This window comes from Anomaloglossus baeobatrachus, chromosome 1, assembly GCF_048569485.1.
Source record: "Anomaloglossus baeobatrachus isolate aAnoBae1 chromosome 1, aAnoBae1.hap1, whole genome shotgun sequence".
In the NCBI taxonomy this organism is placed as follows: Eukaryota; Metazoa; Chordata; class Amphibia; order Anura; family Aromobatidae; genus Anomaloglossus; species Anomaloglossus baeobatrachus.
Window position 1 is genome coordinate 752,446,275 of NC_134353.1, and position 25,781 is coordinate 752,472,055.

General features: G+C 43.2%; 1 protein-coding gene across 2 annotated transcripts in view; it reads left to right on the forward strand.

The window, feature by feature from the left end:
- The window catches only part of MAPKAPK5 (MAPK activated protein kinase 5), a 123,031-nt gene that overhangs the window by 56,434 nt on the left and 40,816 nt on the right, over positions 1 to 25,781 (forward strand). The window contains exon 7 of one of the 2 annotated variants that reach the window (XM_075341844.1): positions 12,442 to 12,537. The exons of the other annotated variant lie outside the window; for it this stretch is intronic. Within the exon in view, the coding sequence (XP_075197959.1) occupies positions 12,442 to 12,537 (96 nt within the window). The remainder of the gene's footprint in view (positions 1 to 12,441; positions 12,538 to 25,781) is intronic. 2 annotated transcript variants of the gene reach the window in all.

The following is a 25,781-nucleotide window of genomic DNA, read 5'->3' on the forward strand; positions in this document are numbered from 1 at the left end:
ATTTGCCCATTTTCCTAGGCTCCTTTTTACTGCAGCTTCTTTTCACTTCATTAAAGTCAAAGTTATCCTCAGTTCCCCGTTATGTTGGAACAAGAAGTCCCCACTGTACCAGATGTCGGCCCCCTTTTCTGGACCTATCACACTTCCAACTGGCATAAAATTGTTTACTTCTTTATCAGGCAGATCGCCAAGTTGGACAGACCCACAATTGTCTATAGTCACCCCTAACGCTTGACTGTCGATCTCAGGAGGCGATAGCCCCTCCTCATTACTCACCAACACATCAGATGGAACCCTTTCAGCCTCCCGCTGTGGTGGGGCTTCCTTAAGGCCATTTCGGCTCTTATCTGAGAAACGGGACACTTTCCCCTTCTCCCAAAAGACCAAAAAATTACAGTCTCTGCCTATTCTATTTGAATATAGTAAGTCCTGGACCACACCCACATCATGGTACTCAATACCCTTGGTGTATATTCTTTAATGTCCCCCTGACTACAGGTGACTTCGATCTTTCTTCCGAGAATAAGGTGAATATTGAAAATGGCTCTCACTAAGGTCACAAAGCTTCTCGAGTCTAATAGTCCAGTCAAACTTTCTCCAATCAACTTAATGGAAAACACTTGTGGCCCCTAGTCAGATGGACAGTCTGTACTGCCGGCCGAACATGTGAAGAATTAACATAGTCGTCCCCAGCTACAGTCCATCTGCTCACTGCTCAGGGGACGTCAGGCTGCTGTATGTCCTGGACCGTGACACTTCAGAATATGTCCTCACCTGAGTCCTTCGGTACTATCACAGTCACCCCTTTTGGACTTGGAACGCTCCGCCCCCTTTTGGGAACTCCAGGACCGAGCGGGTAAGTTCTGTAGCTCTCTCAACCACCTGGTGTCTCTCCACCTGCCCGCTCAGGTTGTCTGGGCCCCATCTTTGAACGTGCATCAAAATTGATTGTACAAACCGGTCCATTACTGCCTCTTCCAGATGCTGTATCAATGACTCCTCTTGCTGATGTAGCTCCCGCTGCGGTCTCTGGCTCTCCTGGAACCCCTGCCTGCCAGTCCCCTGTTGCTGTACACTGACCTGCACCAGCTTCATCCACAGCTTCTTCATCTCGTCAGCATGCGTTGCTGCTCTCACACAACCTCGCCTTCAACAGTTACACATGCTTATTGGAACGCTGCCCGCAGTCTAGCACCAAATGTGGTGGGGTTACTTTCTCAGCTTGCTCCTTGACGTAAAGACAGGAACACTTTAATTGAAAAGTCCAAAGGGTTTATTCAACAACATATATAAACCACTCTCCAGGAGTATAACACAAGTCCTCTTCCGGCTCCAAAGAAGATAAACATGGTGTCACGGTTGTTTCACTTGCGGGTCTGCCTGTACAGGTTCAGATACAACTTCTCCCCAGAAGTATCCCAGTGGAGATGTAGCAGCCTCCACAGACACCTTGCCTGGTCAGCACACGATAATCCTCTTTCTCTCTGAGGTTCCTTCTAGAGGTATAACAACCTCTTCACACTGAGACACACCCATGGGGGGAGGTATGTGGATAGGCAGACCTGCTCTAATAGGTCTCATAGTACTACAGGTATCAGTGCCACCATCTTACCGTATAAAGAAGGGATTATTTGTTTCACCAGTACACATGGATTTTAAAGGGAACTTTTTTGCAGTACACAGCTGGTTGTCAGTCAGTGCCAGAACATGGTTACATCTTCTGCTCTCTGTATACCAAGTGGTGACTGAAACTGCTCCAGCTGCGCCTCTGACTGAAAGCCCATGACTGCTGGGAGGAGTAAAGTTCATTTCCTCCCGGTACCTGGGCTTTCAGTACGGCAGCCGAGCAATTTGAGAACACTATTAACTTGCAGATTATCCTGATATCTGCAGGTTAATAGCATTTTTTACATGTCGGGTCCCTTTTAAATTAACTCTTCTTAACATAGTCTTAATGGGCAATTAAAAAACAAACCTTTTGCAAAAAAGAGACAGGTCCTTATTAGAGATTACATACACCTTTTGCACTGTCGTGATTTTTTTTTTAACTTGCTCATCTCCTTCCTAAATGTAAAATTAAGAAACTTCCTAAATGGTCTTCTTTAAAAACTTAACATCATTTTGCTTAGAGTATGTATAAAGCCATCAAAGCTCTTCTTGAGGATCTTCTGGCTCTGCTCATGGACACTGCTCGCTGTACATGGCAGATCAGAAAAGAGGTGGGGTATTCTCATTATTAGGGATGGGGAGCAAAGCACATGATCCTTCATGAACTCTAACAGCCTGTGCACATATTTGTTCCGTATTTATTTTCTGCCAGCAAAGTGAATCCTGAAGTCTCATGCATACATTGCTTATTTTCTTCTGCAGATTTTAATCCTTTCAGCGTTTTTGCTGTAGATTTAGCCCATTCCAATGAGTAGGGAAAAATCTGCACCAAAAACATGTTAGATATAGCAAAAAAACAAGCGTGTTTTTCCAGGGCTGTGGAGTCGGTAAGCCAAACCTTCGACTCCGACTCCGACTCCGACTCCTCAAATTCTCTTGCACCGACTCCGACTCCGGCTCCGACTCCGACTCCTACATATATTGCTTATAGTTAGGTGAAAAATTTATTGTAGTACATGAATATGTGTATGTGAACATCAGACATTTAATAATTTTTATGATACAATAATCAAGATATTTGGATAGAACATAAAATATATTTATTGGAATACAACTTTAGAACACAAAAAACTGTAATAAATTGTAAATATGTAATACACTATGTAATATACAGTAGATTACATATATATCTTGTGTGTGTGTATATACACTGTATATATATATATATATATTATATATATTACATATTTACAATTTATTAGTTTTTTTGTGTTCTAAAGTTGTATTCCAATAAATATTTTATGTTCTATCCAAATATCTTGATTATTGTATCATAAAAACAATTAAATGTCTGATGTTCACATTGTACTACAATAAATTTTTCACTTAAATATAAGCATTATACTAAATGTTGTTATTTAGTAAAATATTCAGCACATTCTGCATTGCACTCCTGTCCCCAATTTATTATATATTTTAGGAGTCGGAGTCGGTGCATTTTATACCGACTCCGACTCCACCAAAATGAGCTCCGACTCCGACTCCACGACTCCGACTCCGACTCCACAGCCCTGTGTTTTTCTGCCAAAAGATGCAGAAATTTCTGCAACAAATACTTAGTGTGCACATACCGCAAGATGGTAAATCACTTAAGTAATGAAGCTGTGCTAAAACATGAGAGCTCACATCCAGCATATATTCCTGCGAGCAACACACCCACAGGAGAAAAATCTGAAACCAATAGCAGGGTATGAATGCCAATATCCGTGAATCGTAAATTTAATAAAAAAAATTTGATGCAAACTTTTTAACTAAAGTTTCTATGAAATTGCAGTCTAATCTGAAGGCACGGTGTTATAGAGTAGGGGGAGCTGAGTGTATTGATATATCATTTTGTGAGAGAAGATTCCTTTACAATCTGTGATTTAATTATTTAAACCTTTACTTTCAGGAATTTTCAGCCCAGTGGGCGGTCTTATCAGTGATTGACAGCCATCTCTGTATGTCTACTATGACAAAGAAAGGTGTCTGTCATGTCAGCACAGCATAGTGGACTGAAAATCCCACAAATAGCAGCGGTTTAAATTATTAAATCAGATTTTACAGAATCTTTTTTCACACAACTTTATGGATCCACATAGCTCCCCCTGCTCTATAACAAGGTGCCTACAGATCAGGCTGCATTTTCAGATGACTATTTAACCTCTTCACGACACATGACGTATTGGGTACATCATGGATCATGTGAGGTTAATTCCTGCCGCCTGCCGTAGGCAGTCCGCGGCAATCCGCGCACCTATCAGCTGATTTCAACAGCTGACATGTGTGCCTGCCAGGCGCGAGTGGAATTGCGTTCCACCCGCACCTGCTAACCTTTTACATCTCGCTGTCAAATTCTGACAGCGAGATGTATCAGCGCGCCGCCATAAGCATAACTTACCCACGCCTCATTTGGAGTCACGTAACATGAAAATGTGACCTCCGGTGGTGGCCATGGTAGCATAGGGTCATGTGATGACTCATGATAGCTACAGGAGTCACTTTTTCTCACTGCCGGCAGACTGCTGTGTGTGAGAGTAAAGCAGCTTTTCTCCAGATCTCAGCTGTGTAGCTGTGATCTGGAGAAATGGACTGCTGATCATTATAGTCCCATAGGAGGACTAGTAAAATAAAAAAAAAGTTGAAACAAAAGTCTTAAAACAAAACCTAAAAGTTCAAATCACACCTCATTTGGCCCATTGAGAATGAAAGGGTTAAAAAAATACACATTTGGTATTGCTGCGTTCAGAAATGCCTGATCTATCAAAATATAAAATCAATTACTTCCATCAGTAAATGGCGAAGCGGCAAAAAAACTCCAAATGCAAAAATTACGTTTTTTGGTCACCGCAAATTTTACGCAAAATGCAATAACAGGTGATCAAAACATGGCATCTGCGCAAAAATGGTACCGTTAAAAACGACAGCTCGAGACGCAAAAAATAAGCTATCACGGAGCCATAGATCCCGAAAAATAAGAATGCTAAAAGTTTCAGAAAATGGCGCAAAAAGTGTGCCACTTTTTTTGGACAAGCTTGTAAATTTTTTAACCCCTTAGATAAAGGTAAACCTATACATATTTGGTGTCTACAAACTCGTACCGACCTGAGACATCACACCAACACATCAGTTTTATCATATAGTGAACATGGTGAATAAAATATCCCAAAAACTATTGTGATTGCACTTTTTTCGCAGTTTTACCGCACTTGAAATTTTTTTGCTGTTTTCCAGTACACTATATAGTACAATTTTAAAAGTACAACTCATCCCGCAAAAAAACAGCCCTTATATGGCAAGATTCGCAGCAAAATAAAAGTTACAGCTCTCGGAAGAAGGGGAGCAAATGTAGTCGAGGGGTGATAATCTCCTGCTGATAAAACAGATTATTTTGAAACCACAACACACAGCCTAATTAACACATCCCTGAAATTAGTCATTTTGCTCCTACATTGTTGCTTTCAGATTAAATATGAAAAACCTGCTGACATACACACTTTAATTTTAGTTGTTTTTTGGACATCACTATCTGAATTAAAAAATTAAAATCTTGAAATTTTAACATTGGCCAGTGGGGTTACTGTACACCTACTTCCTGTTCTTTCAGGAAATTCACATGTGCACTAGCAGTAATGGACTTACCGGAGACCCCCTTTTTTTTTTTTTTTTTTTTTTTTTTTTTTAAATTTTCTTATTTTATTTTTTTCTTCAAGGTCATTGTGAAAGGAATGGAAACAGAGTTATTTGTAACATCACCTATTGTGATTTGTGGATTCTGTTACTAGCTGTATGTAGAGTCCTAATCACTCATTGTACTCCTGCCTGTGATGATAATGAAACAGCTGAAAACATGTTCCCGACAGAGCAGGAAGTATGAGTCTAGAGTGAAAATTGCAGTTTCAATACATATTTCTATTAATCCACATTGTTATATGAGAAAAAAAGTTTTCAAAAGTCTACTTTAAACAAGAAGTCATTTTTTGATTATACATTTCCTTTTAAATGCGGCTTTGTAACCTGCACAATTTCCATCTAAATCAGATTTAAAACTGAATAACAAATATGGATATGCTGTATACTGACACTGGCCAGCGGTGTCATATATAACACAGGTCAGTAATGCTTAGCTAAATGTTTGCTTTAGTTACACACTTTAGATGCTTCACATTATAAGTCAAATATATTAAAAGTTTTGGTTTATTTATATTAAAAGGAGTCTGTAGCCCCCAAAATACAGTGTTGTAGAGCACTTAAGAGTGCTTTACACGCTGCGACATCGGCTAGCGATGTTGAGCACGATAGCACCCACCCCCGTCGTTCGTGCGACATTTGGTGCTCGCTGCCGTAGCGAACATTATCGCTACGGCAGCGTCACACGCACATACCTTGTCAGCGACGTCGCTGTGACCGCCGAACAATCCCTTCCTCAAGGGGGAGGTGCGTTCGGCGTCATAGCGACGTCACTGCGGCGTCACTAAGCGGCCGGCCAATAGAAGCGGAGATGAGCGGGACGTACCATCCCGCCCACCTCCTTCCTTCCGCATTGCCGGTGGTAAGGAGATGTTCGTCGTTCCTGCGGTGTCACACATAGCGATGTGTGCTGCCGCAGGAACGACGAACAACATCGTACCTGTGGCAGCAGCGATATTAAGGAAAGGAGCGTTTTTGACCGTTTTTGAACGATTTTGCGATCGTTGATCGTCGCTCCTTTGGTGTCACACGCTGCGATGACGCTACCGGCGCCGGATGTGCGTCACTAACGACGTGACCCTGACGATATATCGGTAGCGATGTCGCAATGTGTAAAGGACCCTTTAGCCAGTATAAAATCCAGTATAAAATTCTGGCACTGTACTTGTTACTGGCACAGAGCCGGAGCAAGTAATATGTAATTCATATGTAAATGAGAAGGCTTCAGTGCACCCCTGGTGTGGCCAAGAGTTTGGAGCAATATTACACCACCTCATTTGCATATTGGGAAACATTCCCCCACTTCTGATTGAGGGTGCTGACTTCCCAGAGCGAGCACTGTCTGAATGCTGTGCGTGCATGTGTACTGACATTGCCTGTCCTCTGCATAGGCAGTACGCATGCACATGTGCTCCAGCAGCATTCAGACAGTGCTCCCTCTGGGAAGTGAGCACTAGTAATCAGAAGCTGGGAAAGGCCCCTAATATGCAAATGAGAAGTTGGTACAGTGCATAAAACTCTTTGCCACACCAAGGGTGCACCGAAGACTGACTCTCTTTAAAGGAATTGTCCATATTAAAATTATTTTTTTCCATAGAGTTGCAGAATTATAAAATGGCGAGCTGTGTTTATATAATGCATTCAAATACACAAAACTAGATGGATTTACACACATTGGCTAAATGAAATATCGTTTACAAAAATGCAAAAGAATATTTTAAAAAAACCATACATACTAGATTGCAAAATATATACATACAACATGTCAAAGATATCAACAGCTATCAAGACACAATCAAAAGATGTACACCAGCAATAACCCTGCCTCCACATCTGGGGGGCCCTACTCTCTCCCTGGCCTAGGGGTCCAGATGGATGAGCACAGACTTTCTGCTATATATTCTACAGTTTAATTTGGACATTATCTAATCCAAAATTGTATATCCTACTCCACCTGGTGTCTTTGGTCAGAAAGCCAGGATTGACTTAGACCTTTCTAGCATGAAAACAAGTGTCTGTGTACTGAGCATGTGCAGAGGTATGAGAATTAAGAATGTTCTGGTATGGTTAGTACCTTCTCAAAGGCGAAATGAAAGCTAAACGAAGAATATTTAAGTGGCAGAATAAAATGTAATCTTTTCCAATACAAACCGATACTCTCCCTCTCTGAGTCCATTGTTGCCTTTCTACTAAAGTAGACTATCCAAGCTGCTGAGCCAAGTTAGTGTCTGCAGTACTCACTTGCATTGTAGATATCACATCACTGTTGGCATTGCTTGACTCCCCCATTACTGGATATGAGATCGTGGAAGCCACTATGTCCCTTCCTAGGACCCCTGGGCTAGATGGCCAGCCTAATGACATAGATAAACTCTATTTATTTAGAGGCGTTGTCCTCATTACTTCATAAAACTGTTAACGTTATACAGTAACTGATTCAATATCTTCTTAAATATTGCTGCAGCTAATCTAGAGCATTATCTGGGCTACGTTGTCTCTTTTGAGGCCTTTGATTTTGTTGTGTGGCCTTACCTATGGAAGCGCCTTAGGAAAGCAGGCTCAAGTTTGTTTTCTTATTAGAGCAAAATCTGGGCTGTGTTGTGTACCTAATGAAGGCTCTTTAGGAAAGCAGGCCGAAGTTTTTTTTTTTTTTTTATATCTTGGATTCAGATATTGTACGATTCCACTCTAGCTAAAGTCCATAGCTTAAGGCCCTGTGCGCACTTGCCGGTTTTCGCCTCGGATTTCCTGCGGTTTCGCTGCATGTTATGTTCATAACATCTCTGCAGTGATTCACCAGCAAAACCTATGGGGAAAAAAAATGCTGTGCTCACTATGCAGATTTTGACAGCTGCATGTTTTGCTGCGGGATTCCCGCAGCAAAAACAATTGCATGTCACTTCTTTTCCGCACGCCGCTGCGGGATTTCACTCCATTGACTGCAATGTAATCGTGAAATCCTGCAGGGAATAACGCAGGCAGCAAATTCTGTGTGGTTCATTGCGTTTTCCTGCGTTATTCCCTCCGGTATTTCGCGGCTTACCTGCGGTAATGTTCATCGCTGCCCTGCGGTTTGGAAGGGATGTGGGAAGTTATGTCATTATGACAGGAAGAGGAAGCGGAGCAGAGAGTAAACACACACAGATCGCACTCACACACAGACACAGTCATATAGAAAACACATAGAAAGCAAACGGACATATAGAAAAAAAAAACACGTGGTCTCTGGCGTATTTTTTACCGTCCAGCCTAGGTAAGCACACAGCGGCGGCCCGGTATTCTCAGGCTGGGGAGGGCGAGGGCCAGGGTTAATGCCCCCCCCTCCCGCAGCTGAGAATATCAGCCCGCAGCTGCCCCGGGACTGTCGCAACCATTATGCGGCAGTACCGGAGTGTTCCCGGCTCTTCCTGTTGCCGTGTTGCGGTGGCAAATCAGGGTAATATAAGGAGTTAATGGCGGCGGATCGCCGCCACTAAGTCCAGGCTTGATCATGGCAGCGTCTATGAGACAGCTGACATGATGAACCCGTAAGTAAAGTGAAAAAAACACACACCGAAAAATAAAACACAAAAAAGCCCCTGGTTCACCCGTTTATTAACCCCTCCCAAAACACACAGCTCCGGCGTAATCCACGTCCTCCGATGCTTGCATCCAGCCGCGACTGACACTGCTGAATGCAGCCTCGCAACGAGACAGCAGAGGTAACCACAGGGCATTTCCCACGGCCGGTAATCTGAACACACTACCGCCGGGAGAAATGCAGCATGTGCTCACAGGGACTCTATCTATCCCTCTATCTATCCTTCTATCTATTCTTCTATCTGTCTATTTATCTATTTATCTGTCTGCTATCTCTCTCTCTCAGAAGGAATTACTTTTTTTTTTCTTCTTCAATGTGCTTTATTGCATTGAATGCATTAAAGCACATGTACCAACCCGTATGCGGCAAAAGCGCGGCAATACCGCGGTAAAACCGCGGCATACCGCATGCGGTTTTCGGGTGCGGTTTGCCGCGGTTTTTTAACGCGGCTGCGGTAATCTTTCAGACCCTGCGGAATTTTCTTAAAATTCCATTTTCCAGTGCGCACAGGGCCTAAGTCCATACTAACTTAGATATCCACATTTCCCCTAGGAAGAGGTACCATACAATGTTGCCCCCGTTACTTCTTTGCCCTGGAAATTGAGTGCTAACTATAGATCACTCTTCATATATTGTGGGTGAACAGAGGGGTCACATGGTTGAAACGGTATCTTTTATACGCAGACCACACACTAGTATATCAAACAGATTTGGTTCTTTCCTGACTGCTTTGTTAGATCTCTTAAAGACATTTGGAATATTCTCTGGCTTGAAAGGCAAAATAGACCCTTTCCAATACTTAGAACCCCTACCTGGACAATTTGCTCGGCTGTGTCTTTGCTTAAATATTTTTGGAAACAGAGCTCCCCTTTTCTAGAGTAGCATGTGCAGTTCAACTCTGACACTTTGGTAGAGGCTACTGAGAATAAACTAAAGGTGTGGTCTTCTCTTCCTTTTATTCCTCTTAGGAGTAGAATTATTATCTTATATTAATATATCTTCCCAAATTCATATATTTCAGGTTTGTCCTATTTTCCTCCCCTTGGAGTTCTCCTCACATAGTCTGATTTTACATTCATCCTACTAGCAGGACAGATCCCCTAGATTCAAGCTGGAGACCTTGCAGTCTCCAAAGAAGTCTGGAGGTCTTGCGGCTCCTCGTATATGTAATTGTCTGCAGCACAATTGGTGTATCTAGTAGTAGCTAGACTTAAATATGAGTAACAGCCATGGCTTTACATGGAGCCTTACTTGGCTCTTATGAGAATTTACCTAATTTAATTTATATTTGTAAAAACTTGTCACCCTATACCTGGACCCCTTAAAGCAGTTGCTTATGCATGAAGGGTAGCTAGAACCATGCTTTACTCCGATATCACTGTTCTCTCCCCTTATACTAATCGATGACACAACAGCCATCTGCCCCACCGGCTAGATCACCCCTCAGGTGTATTCTGGGCATGTCGTATTTGGACCAACGATTTGTTGACTCATGCTACTACTCATCTTTTAACGCTGAAATCTCGCGATGAGCTCCTTAATTCTGCTTTTTTTAATATTTTAAACTCTGGCACATCGTTACCACATAATTTGGCTTCCATCAATACAATTTGGTTGCATTAAGCTAGAGTTGAGGGCAACAGACCTAACTAAACCTTTGAAGGGTATATATTATTATATGTTATGTCTGCAACACAAAAGAAAAAAGCAAACATGGGAAAATACCCTAAGATACTGTATATAGTAATAGTGCATGTAAATAAAATAGGGTACTTGGTTAACCTTATTTTGATAATAAAAAAAAAAAAAGTAGAAGCCATTCCATAATGTCAAGGTGACCCATATCAGACGGTCCTCCACTAGACCGCAGAAAATGGGCACCTCAGATCTTTGCTTTAGATATGGAATAGCACAAGGGACTTCTAGACCTGCTTGTCTGGTCCTGTCCCAAGTTCTCAAAATTCTGGTCGGAGAGAAGTCTTCATACATGCCCATTTTCACTTTCTTGGTGTCCTCTCCCGGCAAGTGTCTCCTTGGATGATTTTTTTTACCAGAATTCCTACAAACTCTTCTTTTTCATTCTTCTTTTCTGTGCCAGGAAAGTGGTTATAATGGAGAGGAAGTTGACTTATATTTCTCTGTTGTCTCATTGTCTTAATGTAGTTATCAAATGTTTTCTTTTACTAATATTTTATATATCCAGCAATTGCCCAAACTTATGAGTGAAGGTCTGGTGACTCCGGCTTGAGTCTGAGGCTATAGATGCTGTCGCATCCCCCTACATTATTAGTTAATAGGGTTAATTACCGGTGGTATCTTATTGTACTGCTGCTCTCAGGGTTGGAAGCAGTTTAGTAAATGAATAAGTAGATTTTAGTGTGCACATGGGTGGTCTGCTTGGGGGGGATGTTTTTTGAATTTTCCACAGTCGTCAGGAGTTTCCGGTCTGAAATTGTATTACTTGTGGTAATAGTGAATCCTCCTTTACTCCTGCATTACTTTTATATCCTCCTCTGGATACCTGTTTTCGGCATGTATATTTATTCCATTTGCCTATATCTTGCTAAGGCTACTTTCACACATCAGTATTTTGGCATCAGGCACAATCCAGCGTGTGCCTGATGCAACGTATCCGGCGCAGAATATGCTAAAACGGATCCTTTTTTTTTTTTTTACAGATCCGGTATACCGGATCCGTCAAAAAACAGATCTGGTGCATCCGTTTCGTCCGTTTGTTTTTGCCGGATCTGTTTTTTTACAATAAATTGGAGCATGCTCAGTTTAAAAAAACGGATCCGGCGGCCGCATCCGTTTTTTACAGCATTGCGCCGGATCCGGTGTCCATAGGCTTCCATTGTAAATCACACCGTATCGCAGAGGCAAAAAACATTACAAGAGACATTCCATCCGGTCGCCGCATTAGCCAATTATGCCGGATCCGGCAAAAGCCGGATGCACCGCAATAGCATTCAGCACAATCCGGCCTTAATACAAATCAATGGGGATAAAATGGATCAGGCGCCGGATCCGTTTTATCCGTTTTTTTTTCCGGATTGTGCTTGATGGAAAAAAACTGATGTGTAAAAGTAGCCTAAGAATGTTTGGTTTGCATTACCATATTGTTAAAGTAACAAGCCTTTTGTAGGCTGTTGATGGTTCGCTTTTTAACTTTTATTCTAATAAAAACTTAAAAAAAAAAAAAATAAATAAATAACATCACCACTGCAGCCTATGAGCAGAGGCCAGGTCAGGTTCACCAGGACTGCTGGATCCTTGTGGTTTGGGTAACAGCGGTGTTTGGTGGTGGCCTGCAGGCCTATGGAAAAATAATATTTTAAAATGCACATTTTACAAGAACAAATACCAAACCTGTGTAAAACAAGCGTTAAGATGATAAAATAAGAAGGCATGTGCCAGGCGCAAAGCAATAGATTATTGAATAGTTTATGGAGCTTTCTTCACTTTTCAATAATGACAAGAAAGACACATTAACTGAAATACTTTTAACAACTGTTTGTTTTCAGGATGCTCCAGTGAAATTGTGTGATTTTGGTTTTGCAAAAATAGACCAGGGGGACCTAATGACGCCACAGTTCACTCCATATTATGTAGCACCTCAGGTAATAACTGTTTGCTTAGTTGGTTGTTCTAGATGAAATGTGTTTGCAAGTAATCTGGACTCACAATAGAAGCCCAAATGTATTTTGTTCTCTCATTTATGTCTCTATCATAAATTAACACGTCTTAAATATTGGATCGGAGCTTCCTAAGAGGGAATGGCTCACTAGGTTCATGCTGAGCCGAGTGTTGTACATAGGTCATTGATGTCCACATACTCACTAATCGTGGATATTCACAAGCTTCAGTTCCACCGGCTTCTCGGCTGCTGATTGACTGCTGTCTCCCTATTCTGTGCATAGAGGAAAAAGCTGTCAATCAGCAGGGGACAGGGGGAGGTTAGCTGGATCAAGGGTTTCTTGAATACAAGAACTCCGCGCTCTGCTCTTTCTGCAGCGGATAAGTTCAGAGTTCATGAAAACTACTTCGATAATCTATATCAGATATCTGACAGGTAACTGGAATCACTATCCCTTTATTTTTCCCTTTACAATGGTAACAGACTATCTTTGCAGAGTACCTATCATCAGTTTAGGGCAGCCCCTAACTAGTGATCTATAGTACCTCCTACAGAGAGGCCAACTATGCTTGAAACTTCCAGGTTGTGGGATCCTGACATGCAGTGAGGGTTCCCACATCCCTCCATGGGCGCTCACATAATTTGAGAGCGAGATGTCGCTCCTTGCATTAACCCAGCACTGCGGCGTACTTTACTAAGCTGATACTGAATGATTACCCCCCTCTAATGACGCTACCGTTCAGTAACTGCTTATTAAAGTACATTGGCAGCTGTGGAGTAGCACAAAGAGCGAGATTTCACTCTTCCACTGCAAAAGCGGCCATGGAGGGTTTTTTTTTTTCATGCCACCATTTCACAACCCACTCTGGCTCAACTTTGGTAGAGGGTAGGACTCTTTTAGGGAGCACTAGAGTTGTGAGCCGTTATGACACTAACTTAGATGTAATAAAATCCTCTATCTGTGGCTGCCCACTCTTTTATTAAATGAAAAGGACCCCACATTGGTGATAGGGTGACAGTTACTCTTTTTAAAGCTTGTCTCCAGGGGCCTACCTAATAACCCCTTGTAGTATGCACCTCTGTACCATATATATAGAACAGTAGGTGGAGTATCGAAACACTGCAGACTTGTACTTCTCCCTGCTAATATGCACTGATGGAGAAAATAAATTACAAGCGGTCTGTAGGGGAAACTTGCTAGCTAATAAAATCATGCATTTTACTGCAGCTTTGTCTGTAAGGCCATGTGCACACGTTGAGTATTTGGTGAGTTTTTGTTTTTTTACGTCTGTATTTGTAAGCCAAAACCAGGAGTGGGTGATAAATGCAGGAGTGGTGCCCGTGTTTCTATTAAACTTTCCTCTGATCATAAGCCAAAACCAGGAGTGGAACAAATACTAAGGTAAACACTCACCAAATACTCAACGTGTGCATGTGGCCTTATATTGTTGAAGTGTACTAACCTGAGAGGAGTAAGAGCAGTAAGTGTAATTTGTGCTAGCAAACTTTTAGAGATAGCGACTGTGACCAGACAGCTCCACTGTGGCTGTAAAATAGCATACTATAACAACTGCATGAGTCCAGTCTCACAAGACCAACATTCGTTGTCCAAGTACGGGCAATGATGTCCTGACCGACTTCTTGTCTTAATCTCAACTGACTTATTTAAACCTACACTCCTCATCATGGAAACTGCAACATAAGTTGGACATATTGTGGCATGATGGAGATCACAGGATCGATAGACATGTTAATGATATGCAAAAATGGACTCAAAATTTTCGAAATATCTCGATTTTATTTAGTATCAAATATGAGCGGCACGGTGGCTCAGTGGTTAGCACTGCAGTCTTGCAGCGCTGGGGTCCTGGGTTCGAATCCCACCAAGGACAACATCTGCAAGGAGTTTGTATGTTCTCCAGGTTCTCCGGTTTCCTCCTACACTCCAAAGACATACTGAGAGGGAATTTAGATTGTGAGCCCCAATGGGGACAGTGTTCCTGATGTATGTAAAGTGCTGCAGAATATATTAGCGCTATATAAATATAAAGATTTATTTTTATTTATTTATTTTTTCACACATAGAAATTCCTGCACTTGCATTCTTTGGCTGCTATCAGTGAGATTATTAATGGTTGTCTGAGGAATATTTTGCCACGCTAAATGCACTGGATAAATTATCAAGATCCACTGCTGGCATCTCCCTTTGCAATAGCCTATCACTGATGTCCTAGATGCGCTCAATGGAAGACAAGTCCAGAGACGCTGCAGGCCATGGTAGCACATTTAGACCACGCAGTTGCAACCAGTAGAACCAGAAACGTTATGATGAAAACAAGCTCTTTGCAAATTGCCAAATGGCTGTAAATCTGGTCCCATGACCAAATCAATTTAATCCCCCAAGATTAGCTCAGTCCGCCTATTGTCAATTATGCCACCCCACAACTTAATGCTGGGAGTAGGATCAGTGTGATGTTTCCTCATGAAAGCTACTTTCTGGCCCACATGGTTTTGCCAGGTTCAAAGATAGGTGCCTAGCAATCCATTTAGTACTGCAAGCGAAATTAGGCATCATATACCAAGCCTAAATGTACCGTCACACATAACGAGATCGCTAGCGTGATCGCAGCTGAGTCACGGTTTCTGTGACGCAGTAGCGATCCCGTTAGCGATCTTGTTATGTGTGACACCTACCAGCGATCAGGCCCCTGCTGTGAGATCTCTAGTCGTTGCAGAATGGTCCAGACCATTTTCTTCAAAGGCGATGTCCTGCTGGGTAGGACACATCGCTGTGTTTGACACTGTGTGACAGGGTCACAGTGACTGCTGAGGTCTTTATACAGGTTGCTACTGCGTCCTGTATTGTTCCTGCATCGCTGGTAAGATCTGACTGTGTGACATCTTACCTGCGATCTCTATCAGGTCGCATCGTTTTCGGGATCGCTGGTAAGTCGTTGTGTGTGACTGGGCCTTAAAGTATCAATTAGCATCTCATTAAACCATCATAAGGTGTTTGTACAAAATTGAGCTAAGAGCCAGACGTCCAGTTACAAGTGTTTCATTGACCTCATGCCACCACTCTCTAAGGCTATCCTGGTGCAGAGCAAGCTAGCAATTGGGCTGAAATGGAGGTTTATCTTCCTCAGCGACAAGTCCAGCTTGTGTCTTCAACAGAATGAAAGCTGGAGATTAGTCTAGTCTAGAGACCTTGTAGGCAATGTCATGAAGAGGCCCTCATGAGAGAACATGAAAGTGTCGCATTAGCCATTTTTCAACACAACTACACCAAGGCGCATGCTGCTTTTGCTATTATGAAAATCCTACAAAAAAAAATTGTGCATAAAGAACCACTGATGTAAAAATCAATAACTTATTATGTAGATGAGTATAAAAAACAAAAAAAAATGTCCTTCAATAGGTGGCACTACAACACAAGAGGAGGCAAGATATTTGTGTAGTACACATTTATATACTTTCATAATATATGTTTATTATATATGTGACAAGTAAAAATACAGAAGTAAATAATATTGTAATCAACATGTAACAAGACATCACTTGTTATGTGGGTTTTTTTTTATACTATTATATACCTCAAAGTATTTTATCTTTTTATACCGATGGTTGTTTCTGCACATTTTTTTCTCTGTTGGCTTTGCATTGGTTTAGTGCTGAACCACTAACCTCTTCCTGTGTTTTACTTTTGGTTCAATTATCAACTTTATACACTTGGGTCCAGAAATATTTTGCCAGTGACACACGTTTTGGCATTTTAGCTGTTTCCAAAAACATATTCAATACAGTTATATAATCAATATGATCTTAAAGTGGGACTTTCAGCTTTAATTTTGAGGGTATTATCATCATCCATCATCCATCCTTCCATCATTCATCGTTCAATCATCATCCAGGAATTGAAGACCTTTAAGGCTGGGTTCACACATAGCGACAACGACGTCGCTGTTACGTCACCATTTTCTGTGACGTAGCAGCGACCTTGTAAGTCGCTGTTATGATCGCTGCTTAGCTGTCAAACACAGCAGAAGCAGCAGCGATCATAACGTCGCTACATGTGCAGAGAGCAGGGAGCCGCGCACATTGCTTAGCGCTGGCTCCCTGCTTTCCTAGCTACAGTACACATCGGGTTAATTACCTGATGTGTACTGCAGCTACATGTGCAGCTTAGCGCTGGCTCCCTGCTCTCCTAGCTACACTACACATCGGGTTAATTACCTGATGTGTACTGCAGCTACATGTGCAGGGAGCAGGAGCCGGCACTGGCACCGTGAGAGTGGCGGAGGCTGGTAACTAAGGTAAATATCGGGTAACCACCTTGGTTACCCGATGTTTACCCTGGTTACAGCTTACCGCAGCTGCCAGACGCCGGCTCCTGCTCTCTGCTCGCTTCATTTCGTCGCTCTCTCGCTGTCACACACAGCAATCTGTGCGTCACAGCGGGAGAGCAACAATAAAAAAAACGAACCAGGGCTGTGTGTAACGAGCAGCGATCTCACAGCAGGGGCCAGATCGCTGCTCAGTGTCACACACAGCGAGATCGCTAATGAGGTCACTGCTACGTCACAAAAACCGTGACGTAGCAGTGATTTCGGTAGCGATCTCGCTATGTGTGAAGCACCCCTAAGGCTTTATTCACATGTCAATATCTGAGATCAGTTTATCTTCAGTATTTTTTGCCAAAACCAGCAGTGTCTCCTGAACACAGAACAGTGTCAGAAGTGTCGTCTTTCAATGATTGTTCATCTCTGTAAGTTCCACTCAAGATTTTGGTATATAAACAACGGATGCAAAAAAAAAAAAAAATAACCAAATACTGACTTGTGAATAAGTCTTAATATGTAGCTGCCCCTTTTTAAAGGGACCAAAAGTAATTGGTCAGTTATCTGAAATGTTGTGTAATGGGTTATTCCTTTGTTAATCCATCATCAATTAATTAGGTAAAAGGTCTGGGGCGGATTCTAGGTGTGGCATTTGATAAGGAAACTGTTGCTGTGAACTCACAACGTGTGGTCAAAGGAGCTCTCAATTCAAGTGAAACAAACAATTATTAGGCTGAAAAAAAAGAAGAAATCCATCAGATAGATGGCAGACATGTTAGGAGTGGCCAAATCAACAGTTTGGTATATTCTGCAAAAAAAAGTGTGCGCTGGTTATCTTGGGAACTCGAGCCTGGTCATCCACATAAGACAATTGGTGATTACAGAATGCTTTCCTTGGTGATGAAAAACCCCTTCACGACATCCACCCAAGTGAAGAACACTCTCCAAGAAGTAGATGTTTCAGTATCTAAGTCTACCATAACGAGAAGACTTCATGGGAGAAAATACAGAAGGTTCACTGCAAGGTGCAAACCCTTAGGCCCTGTGCGCACACTGCGGGTTTTTTTACCGCGGTTTTGCTGCATAAAATGTTCATAACCTTGCTGCAGTCCTTCCCCAGCAAAACCTATGGTAAAAAAAAAAAATGCTGTGCGCACACTGCGTTTTTTTTTTCACCCACAGGTTTTGCTGCATGTTTTCTGCAGGAAAAAGAATGTGCATGTCACTTCTTTTCTGCAGGTACCTGCGTTTTTTGCCATAGATAATGGTAACAAACTGCAGGGAACAACCTGCGGAAAATTCGCAGTAAAACCACATGCGGTTTTCGGGTTGCGGTTTGCTGCTGTTTTTTACCGCAGGTGCGGTAATCTTTCAGAGGGTGCGGAATTTTCTTAAAATTCCTTTTTCTAGTGCGCACATGGCCTAAATCAGTCTTAGAAATAGTAAGGTCAGATTAGACATTGAAGAAAAAAAAAAAACCATTTACTGAAGCCGCACAGTTCAGGAATATCATTCTTTGGACAGATGAAACTAAGCTCAACCTGTTCCAGAATGATGGGAAAAGGAATGTGTGGAGAAGGCTTGCAACGGCTCATGATTCAAAGCACATCACACCCTCAATAACACATGGTGAAGGCATTGTGATGGCTGGAGATGCATGGCTTCCAATGGCATTGGGTCACTAGTGTTTCTTGATGATGTTACTGAAGACTGAAGAAGCCGGTTGAATTCTGAAGTGTACAGGGTTATAATCTCTGCTCAGATTCAACCAAAACATACTGCAAAAGCAACCCAGGATTTTTTTTTTTCTTTTAAGATAAAAGTGTAATATTCTATAATCGCCATGTCAGTTACCAGATCTCAACCCCTATGAGCATTCATTTCACATGCTTAAAGGGAACCAATCACCAGGATTTTCACATATAAGCCAAAGCCAGTGCTATACTGGCACTATCAGGCTGATTATATACATACCTGTAATGGTCAGCTCGGATGTTTTAGGTTTTGAAATCCAAGCAAGTGAAGTTTGTAAAATGAGCAGCTTCTTGAGTGACAGTTGCACTGGAACAGATCATATATTCAGAGTTATCTCCTCCTCCTGTTTAGAATTAGCATAGGCATTATTCAAATGACTCACTTTGTCTTGTAGGACCTGTGGTGAGGTCATACCCATGTAACCAGAAGGAGCAGAGCCTCAGCCACCAAAGCTGGATACCAGGTCACATGGGTATGACCTCACCACAGGTCCTGCTAGACAAAGTGAGTCAGTTGTATAATGCTTATGCTAATTCTAACAGAGGGAGGGGATAACTATGAATATATGATCATATCCAGTGCACCTGTCACTCAAGAAGCTGCTCATTTTACAAACTTCACTTTCTTGGATTTCAAAACCTAAACCAGAGGTGTATCTAGGCTTTCCGGCACCCGGGGCAAGAATCCAATTTGGCGCCCCCCCATGTGACCAATTATTTATGTGATTTGCACATTTAGTCACGTGATGTCGAGCTGCTCTTAATAATTCTCTCAATGTTCAAAGAGAAGCATAGGAAGAAAAGCTCATTGTCTCATTCAAATATGAAAATCACATATGAGTGGAGAGGCCATGTGGTGTCTGCTGGAACCAACGAGCAGAGCTGAATCCTGACAGGGAGTATATTACATGCTGTTAGGATTGGGCTACACTGTTTTTAATTTTACAAATAAAGGGCTTCTCCAGGTTTGAGACAAAAATCTGCAGTCACTGTGTGTCACTCTGTGACTATAGACTTCTGAATTCTCACACTGCACACTGTCAGGATTCTCTGGTGCCAGCGGTGAGTAGGAGGTCACGAAACTGCAAGTATGTGATTTACATACATGTGGTCACATGCCGACTAGACATGTATGGCCTCGCTCAATAAAAATGAATTGAGTAAGGCCGGACACATCTAGTCAGAATGTGGCCAGAAATATACAAATCTCATACTTGCGCTCATATGACCGTCCACTCTCATCACTGGCACTGGAGAATCCTAAAAGTGTGCAGAGCACTGTGAGAATTCAGAAGCCTGCAGTCACCTAGAGAGACTGGAAACTTTCATCTTAAACCTGGACAAGATTTTACTTATAAAATTAAGCAGTGTAGCCCAATTCTAAGTAAAGGGGTTGTCCAATCTCACAATTTATGTATTGTTACTTGTTTACAGGATCAGAACTAGTATCAGCACGACAACCACCAGAGGTACAGAAATACATAATTAGAACCCCCATCAATACAGAAATACAGCATCACAACCACCAGCAGTACAGAAATTCATCATCCGAACCACCAGCAGTACAGAAATACATCCATATAACCTTATAAGTTTAGAAACACAGCATCAAAACCCTCATCAGTACAGAAATACATCATCAAAACCACAAGAATGGTACATCAATTGTGATGTCAGGTCAGATACATAGACATTTGTATTGCAGGAATCTACAACTTCCAGTACATCCTTAAATGGAATTTGTCACCAGGATGTTAACAGCTAATCTGAGAGCAGCATAATTTAGGGGCAGAGATCCTGATTCTAGCAGTGTGTCAGTTACTGTGCTGCTTAGTGTAGTTTTGATAAAATCCCTGTTTAATCAGCAGTAGATTATCATTTCAGGACTGCTTGGTATGCTGCCAGGTAGTCCAGCATATTCATGAGCTCTGTATAACTGCTAGATCTACAGCAGAGAAAATATTGATTTTTATCAAAATGATAGCAAAGAGCTCAGTAAGTGACACATCTCTGGAATCAGGGTCTCTGTCTCTACATTATGCTGCTCTCAGATGAGGGAGCAAAAACCTGGTGACATTCCTTTTAACAATGGTAAGGAGATAATTGGGAGTTATCAGTCATGAGACTGAGGACTATACAGGAACTACAGTAAGGCCTCAGTTCCACTTGCATTTTGCACGGAAGAGTGCAATCCTATTAAAGATCGAATTGCACTCGCACCAGTGTAAAATTATGGGGCAGTGTCCATCTGCGATTGATTTTTCATGATCTATTGTCATGAAAAAAGAATTGCAGCATGCTGCAAGTGTCTGAAAGTCAGCTCACACACCCATACGGAAGCGTGTGAAAAATCGCACTTAACTTGGACGTCATCAGAGTGCAGTACGATGTACGCAGAGACAGGCCGTGGAGCAGGGGGGGAATTACTCCCTCCCTTCCTCTTGTCCGAAGCTTTGATCTGATCACAAGATCGGATCACAGTTGCATGACACTCATCAGAGCCTGAGCCGAGGGTCATTAGCATATTACATCTGATGCTCTCGCATGGGAAGCAATGTGCAAGTGGGATTGAGGCCTAATGATGAGAATTAGTCAATATCACAAATAAAGGCTGGAGTCACATTAGCGTATGGCATCCAATGCGAGTGCAACAGATGCGATATGCTAATGACCCTAATGACCCTTTCGATCGGGTCACAGCTGTGAAGGAGAGGGAGTGTGCTGCGGAGCAGAGGGAGGGGTTAATCTTCCCATATCCTCCATTGTCAGCCTGTGCTTATATCGCACTGCACTTGAATAACATTCGAGTGCAGTCCGATGTTTGTTGAATGGGTGTGAGTGATACGGCTCTCGCAGACAATCGCAGCATGTTGCAACTTTTTCCTTAGTCCGATTATGGCTGAGGGAAAACTCACAGATCTGAGCTGCAGCATTGTCTTACATGGGGCCGAGTGCAACACGAGATTTTCTCACACTGCACTTGTGTGATTCATACGCAAGTGTGACTGTGGCCAATCATTTACATTCAGGTACCTTTTATAGATGATGTTGTCTGATTGGCGTCATCTTGTCCAGACGCCATGATGACTTTTCACATCCAAAACTCGTCTCTGCAGACTTCCATCTTCTCCAGAACATCCTGGTATGATACCCTTAAAAATAGCAGAATGATTATAATACTCCTATATAAAAATATCTGCCCTACGCTGTGCCCCTGAATATATAATGGCCGCTCACTGTATTCTTTGCACAAAACATGATGCGCGCACACACAGTCCCTCTTATGGTACATGACCTCCACAGTGCCCTCTCTACTTTCCATACTGAACCAACTCTTCACACTGTCCTCTACACTGGGTCTTCACTGTGTTTTGTGGGCCCTGGGTGAGAGAGTCTCAATGGGCCCCATCCTCACATACACATGCACATACACAAATATGTACATATACAAGCATACATACATACATACATACATACATACATATACATATTTAAAGACAAATTCACAAGAATACATATAAAGAGACATAAATCTATACATAGTCATATACACTTACATACATAGATACACATCACACATGCACACACAGACACATTACAGATATTAATATGGGTAAGCCGGCACCAGCCTCACTCACCTCCCCTGCTTGTCTCCGTCCAGCTCCTCCTCAGCATGTGGCTGTGCCGCGCTGATTGGTGGCCATAACTAACAGACACGGCTGGTCACAGTGCACACTGACACTGCTGTATATATCACAGGAGAGGCTGGGGACATACAGCAATGGGGGGACATACAGCTCTAGAGGGGACCATTCAGATCTGAGGTGGTATATAGCACGGGGGTGTGGGACGTACAGCTCTGGGGGGTATATAGCACTGGGGTGTGGGACGTACAGCTCTGGGGGGGTATACCTCACTGGGGTGGGGGACGCACAGCTCTAAGGGAGTAAAGGGAGTATATACAGCACTGGGGTGGGGGACTTATAGCTCTGGGGGGTATACAGCACTGTAGTGGGGGGGACAAACAGCTCTGGGGGTATACAGTACTGGGGTGGGGTGTGATATAGCTCTGGGGGGTATACAGCTCTAAGGTGGTATACTGCACTGGAGTGGGGGTAATCAGCTCTGGTTTGGTATACTGCACTTTAGTGGGAGGGACAAACAGCTCTAGGGGTATACAGTACTGGGGTGGGGGGAGATACAGCTCTGGGGGGTATACAGCTCTAGGGTGGTATACTGCACTCGAGTGGGGGGACTTACAGCTCTGCGGTTATACAGCACTGGAGTGGAGGACAAACCGCTCAGGAGGGTATACAGCACTGGAGTGGGGGACAAACAGCTCTGGGGGGTATACAGCACTGGAGTGGGGGACAAACAGCTCTGGGGGGTATACAGCACTGGGGTGGGGGGAGATACAGCTCTGGGGGTATACAGCACTGGGGTGGGGGGAGATACAGCTCTGGGGGTATACAGCACTGGGGTGGGGGGACAAACAGCTCTGAGGGTATACAGCACTGGAGTGCACTCGGGGACAAACCGCTCTGGGGGGTATACAGCACTTGGGTAGGGGGTAGATACAGCTCTGGGAGGTGTATAGTACTGGAGTGGGGGGAACAGACAGTTCTGGTGGGTATAGCGCACTGGCATCAGGGCACAGACAGTTCTGAGGGGTATATAGCACTGGGGTCAGGGGACAGACAGTTCTGAGGGGTATATAGCACTGGGATCAGGGGACAGTTTGGAGGGGTATACAGCACTGTGGTGGGGTGAATTGAGAGTTCTGAAGTTATATAGCACTGGGTGGGGGTGAATAGACAGTTCTGGGGGTATATAGCACTGGGTGGGGTGAATAGACAGTTCTGGGGTTATATAGCACTGGGTGGGGTGAATAGAGAGTTCTGTGGGTATATAGCACTGGGTGAGGTGAATAGATAGTTCTGGTGGTATACAGCACTGGGTGGGCTGAATAGATAGTTCTGGTGGTATACAGCATTGGGTGGGGGTGAATAGCACTGGGGTGGGGTGAATAGACAGTTCTGGGGGTATATAGCACTGGGTGGGGGGGACAGGACATACAACTCAGCGTGAAGTTGATGCTTCGGCTCCTGTCTGACAGTCTTCATCTGTGGGTTGAGCCTAGAATGTAAGGGCTCCTTCCTGGAAGGATCCCGTACATTCTATCATCTACCTTTTCTATTGGACGCAGTGCACAGTGCGTGCTAGCTCCGCCCACAGATGAACTTGAGCCCTGAAGACCGCAGAGAAGGCTGAGTTCAGGTGTGGATGTAAGAGCCTGCATCCAGGGAAATGCTGTTGCCGGCATGAGCGCTGTGGGCCCCGGAACTCGGCCAGGGGGCCGCAGCATACATCACTGCCCTTGCTGAAAGGTGCTGACGCTGTCCCTGACCGCCTGGGAGACTCGGAGTGCTGCATCAGTCGGCCTGACAGCGCCCCGCCAGCCCTCCCCCCCCCTTAGATACACCTCTGCCTAAACATCTGCGCTGACCACTACAGGTATGTATAGACTCGGCCTAATAGTGCCAGTATAGCACTGGCTTTAGCTTATATGCGAAAATCCTGGTGATTGGTTCCCTTTAAGCCAAAACTTAATGGGAACTTGTGATCAGTTTTTGAGCTTATGAAGAAATGCCACCACCTTTAACTGCTCTTGTGCAGCATTCCACAAATGTGTTTATCAGCTCCTTACTCCCCCCTTTATATCTTTTAAAAAATACCATTTGATAGTCTCCCATGCTGTATGTAAATGAGGGTGGTCCAGTCCGATGGGCGTCCTCGCTGCAGCGTCTGTCCCTTCAATCTGCTCCTAATCGCGTCCTGCTGCTATGTTTGTGGATGATTCTTCATTCTGATGACATCGCTCGGTGATAGTGTAGTGCTGTTTTATGCTTTGCTTGTAGTAGGGCAGAGCGCAGTGTGTCTGGGCTACTGAGCAGGCAAGAGATCTTGTTTCCCTATGTGGATAACACAAAAGGGGTCGGAATAGACAGCAAAACCCAACCCACATATTCCCTTCCTGTTGCACCTGCCACTCAAATAGCAGTGTATTGCTGGAACGTTACTTGCACATATTTCTGAAATAAAACATCCAATTTCAGAACAGAAGGTATGCTTACATTCAGCATCCTAGCGCGAATATAGCACTGGCTTTACTTTATATATAAAAATCCTGCTGGTTGGTTCCCCTGAATGGAAAATGAATATTCATCTTTTTCCCCCGCCCACCCCTGTGTGTTGGCGTCAATGATTGGAATGTGTGTTAATATCAAATGAATAATGTCACCCACCCCTCTGGGCCGACATCAGTGATTTAAACATTTGTTAATGGCAAATTAATATTCACCCCCCCCCCTTCCTCTGTGCCCGGTGTCCCGTGATTTCGTCAGACTGCTGTTATTACTGCCCGAGTATCACATCACAATCCTCAGACTGGCTGGGGGCATCTCCCGAGGACGTGTCAGTGTGTATTTCTTTGCAGCTGTCATGCTCAGGTGAGGCGAGGAGATGGCCAGTTTCAGGATTTCGATGCGATTCTCGGGCAGTAAAACAGCAGTCTGACTCAATCACTGACACCAGGCACAGAGGGGAAAGTGGGAATATGGGCTGGGGAAGAGGATGATTATTCATTTGTCATTCACAAACATTCCAATCACTGATGCCAATAAAAAAAATATAGCATCCCCTGATAAAAATCCCCAGCACATCTTTTTGAGCCAAAAATAAGATCCTGTTTTATTTTTGGGAAAACACTGCACTACCTCCCTATAAATTTTCCTTCCATTTTTGCTGATGTGCCTTGACCTATTGCTGCTATGTGATTCTTGCTATTAGGGTTCACTCCCACTAGCGTATAAATGCGAAAAGTGGAATCCAATAAAACATCGAATTGGACTAATGTTGTTCAATGAGGCAGTGCTGATCTGTGATTTTTATTTTTTTTTATTTTATTTTTTTTTTTCTGCTGCTGTGTTTGGCATGAGGAAAAAAATCACAGCATGCTGTATATGGTCACGAAACCGCCCAAGACTCACCAATACAACGTGTGAGAAAACCCTTATGACCAGTCTGTGTCCTAAACAGACTACCATGGCCTACATCAGTGATGGCTAACCTTTTTG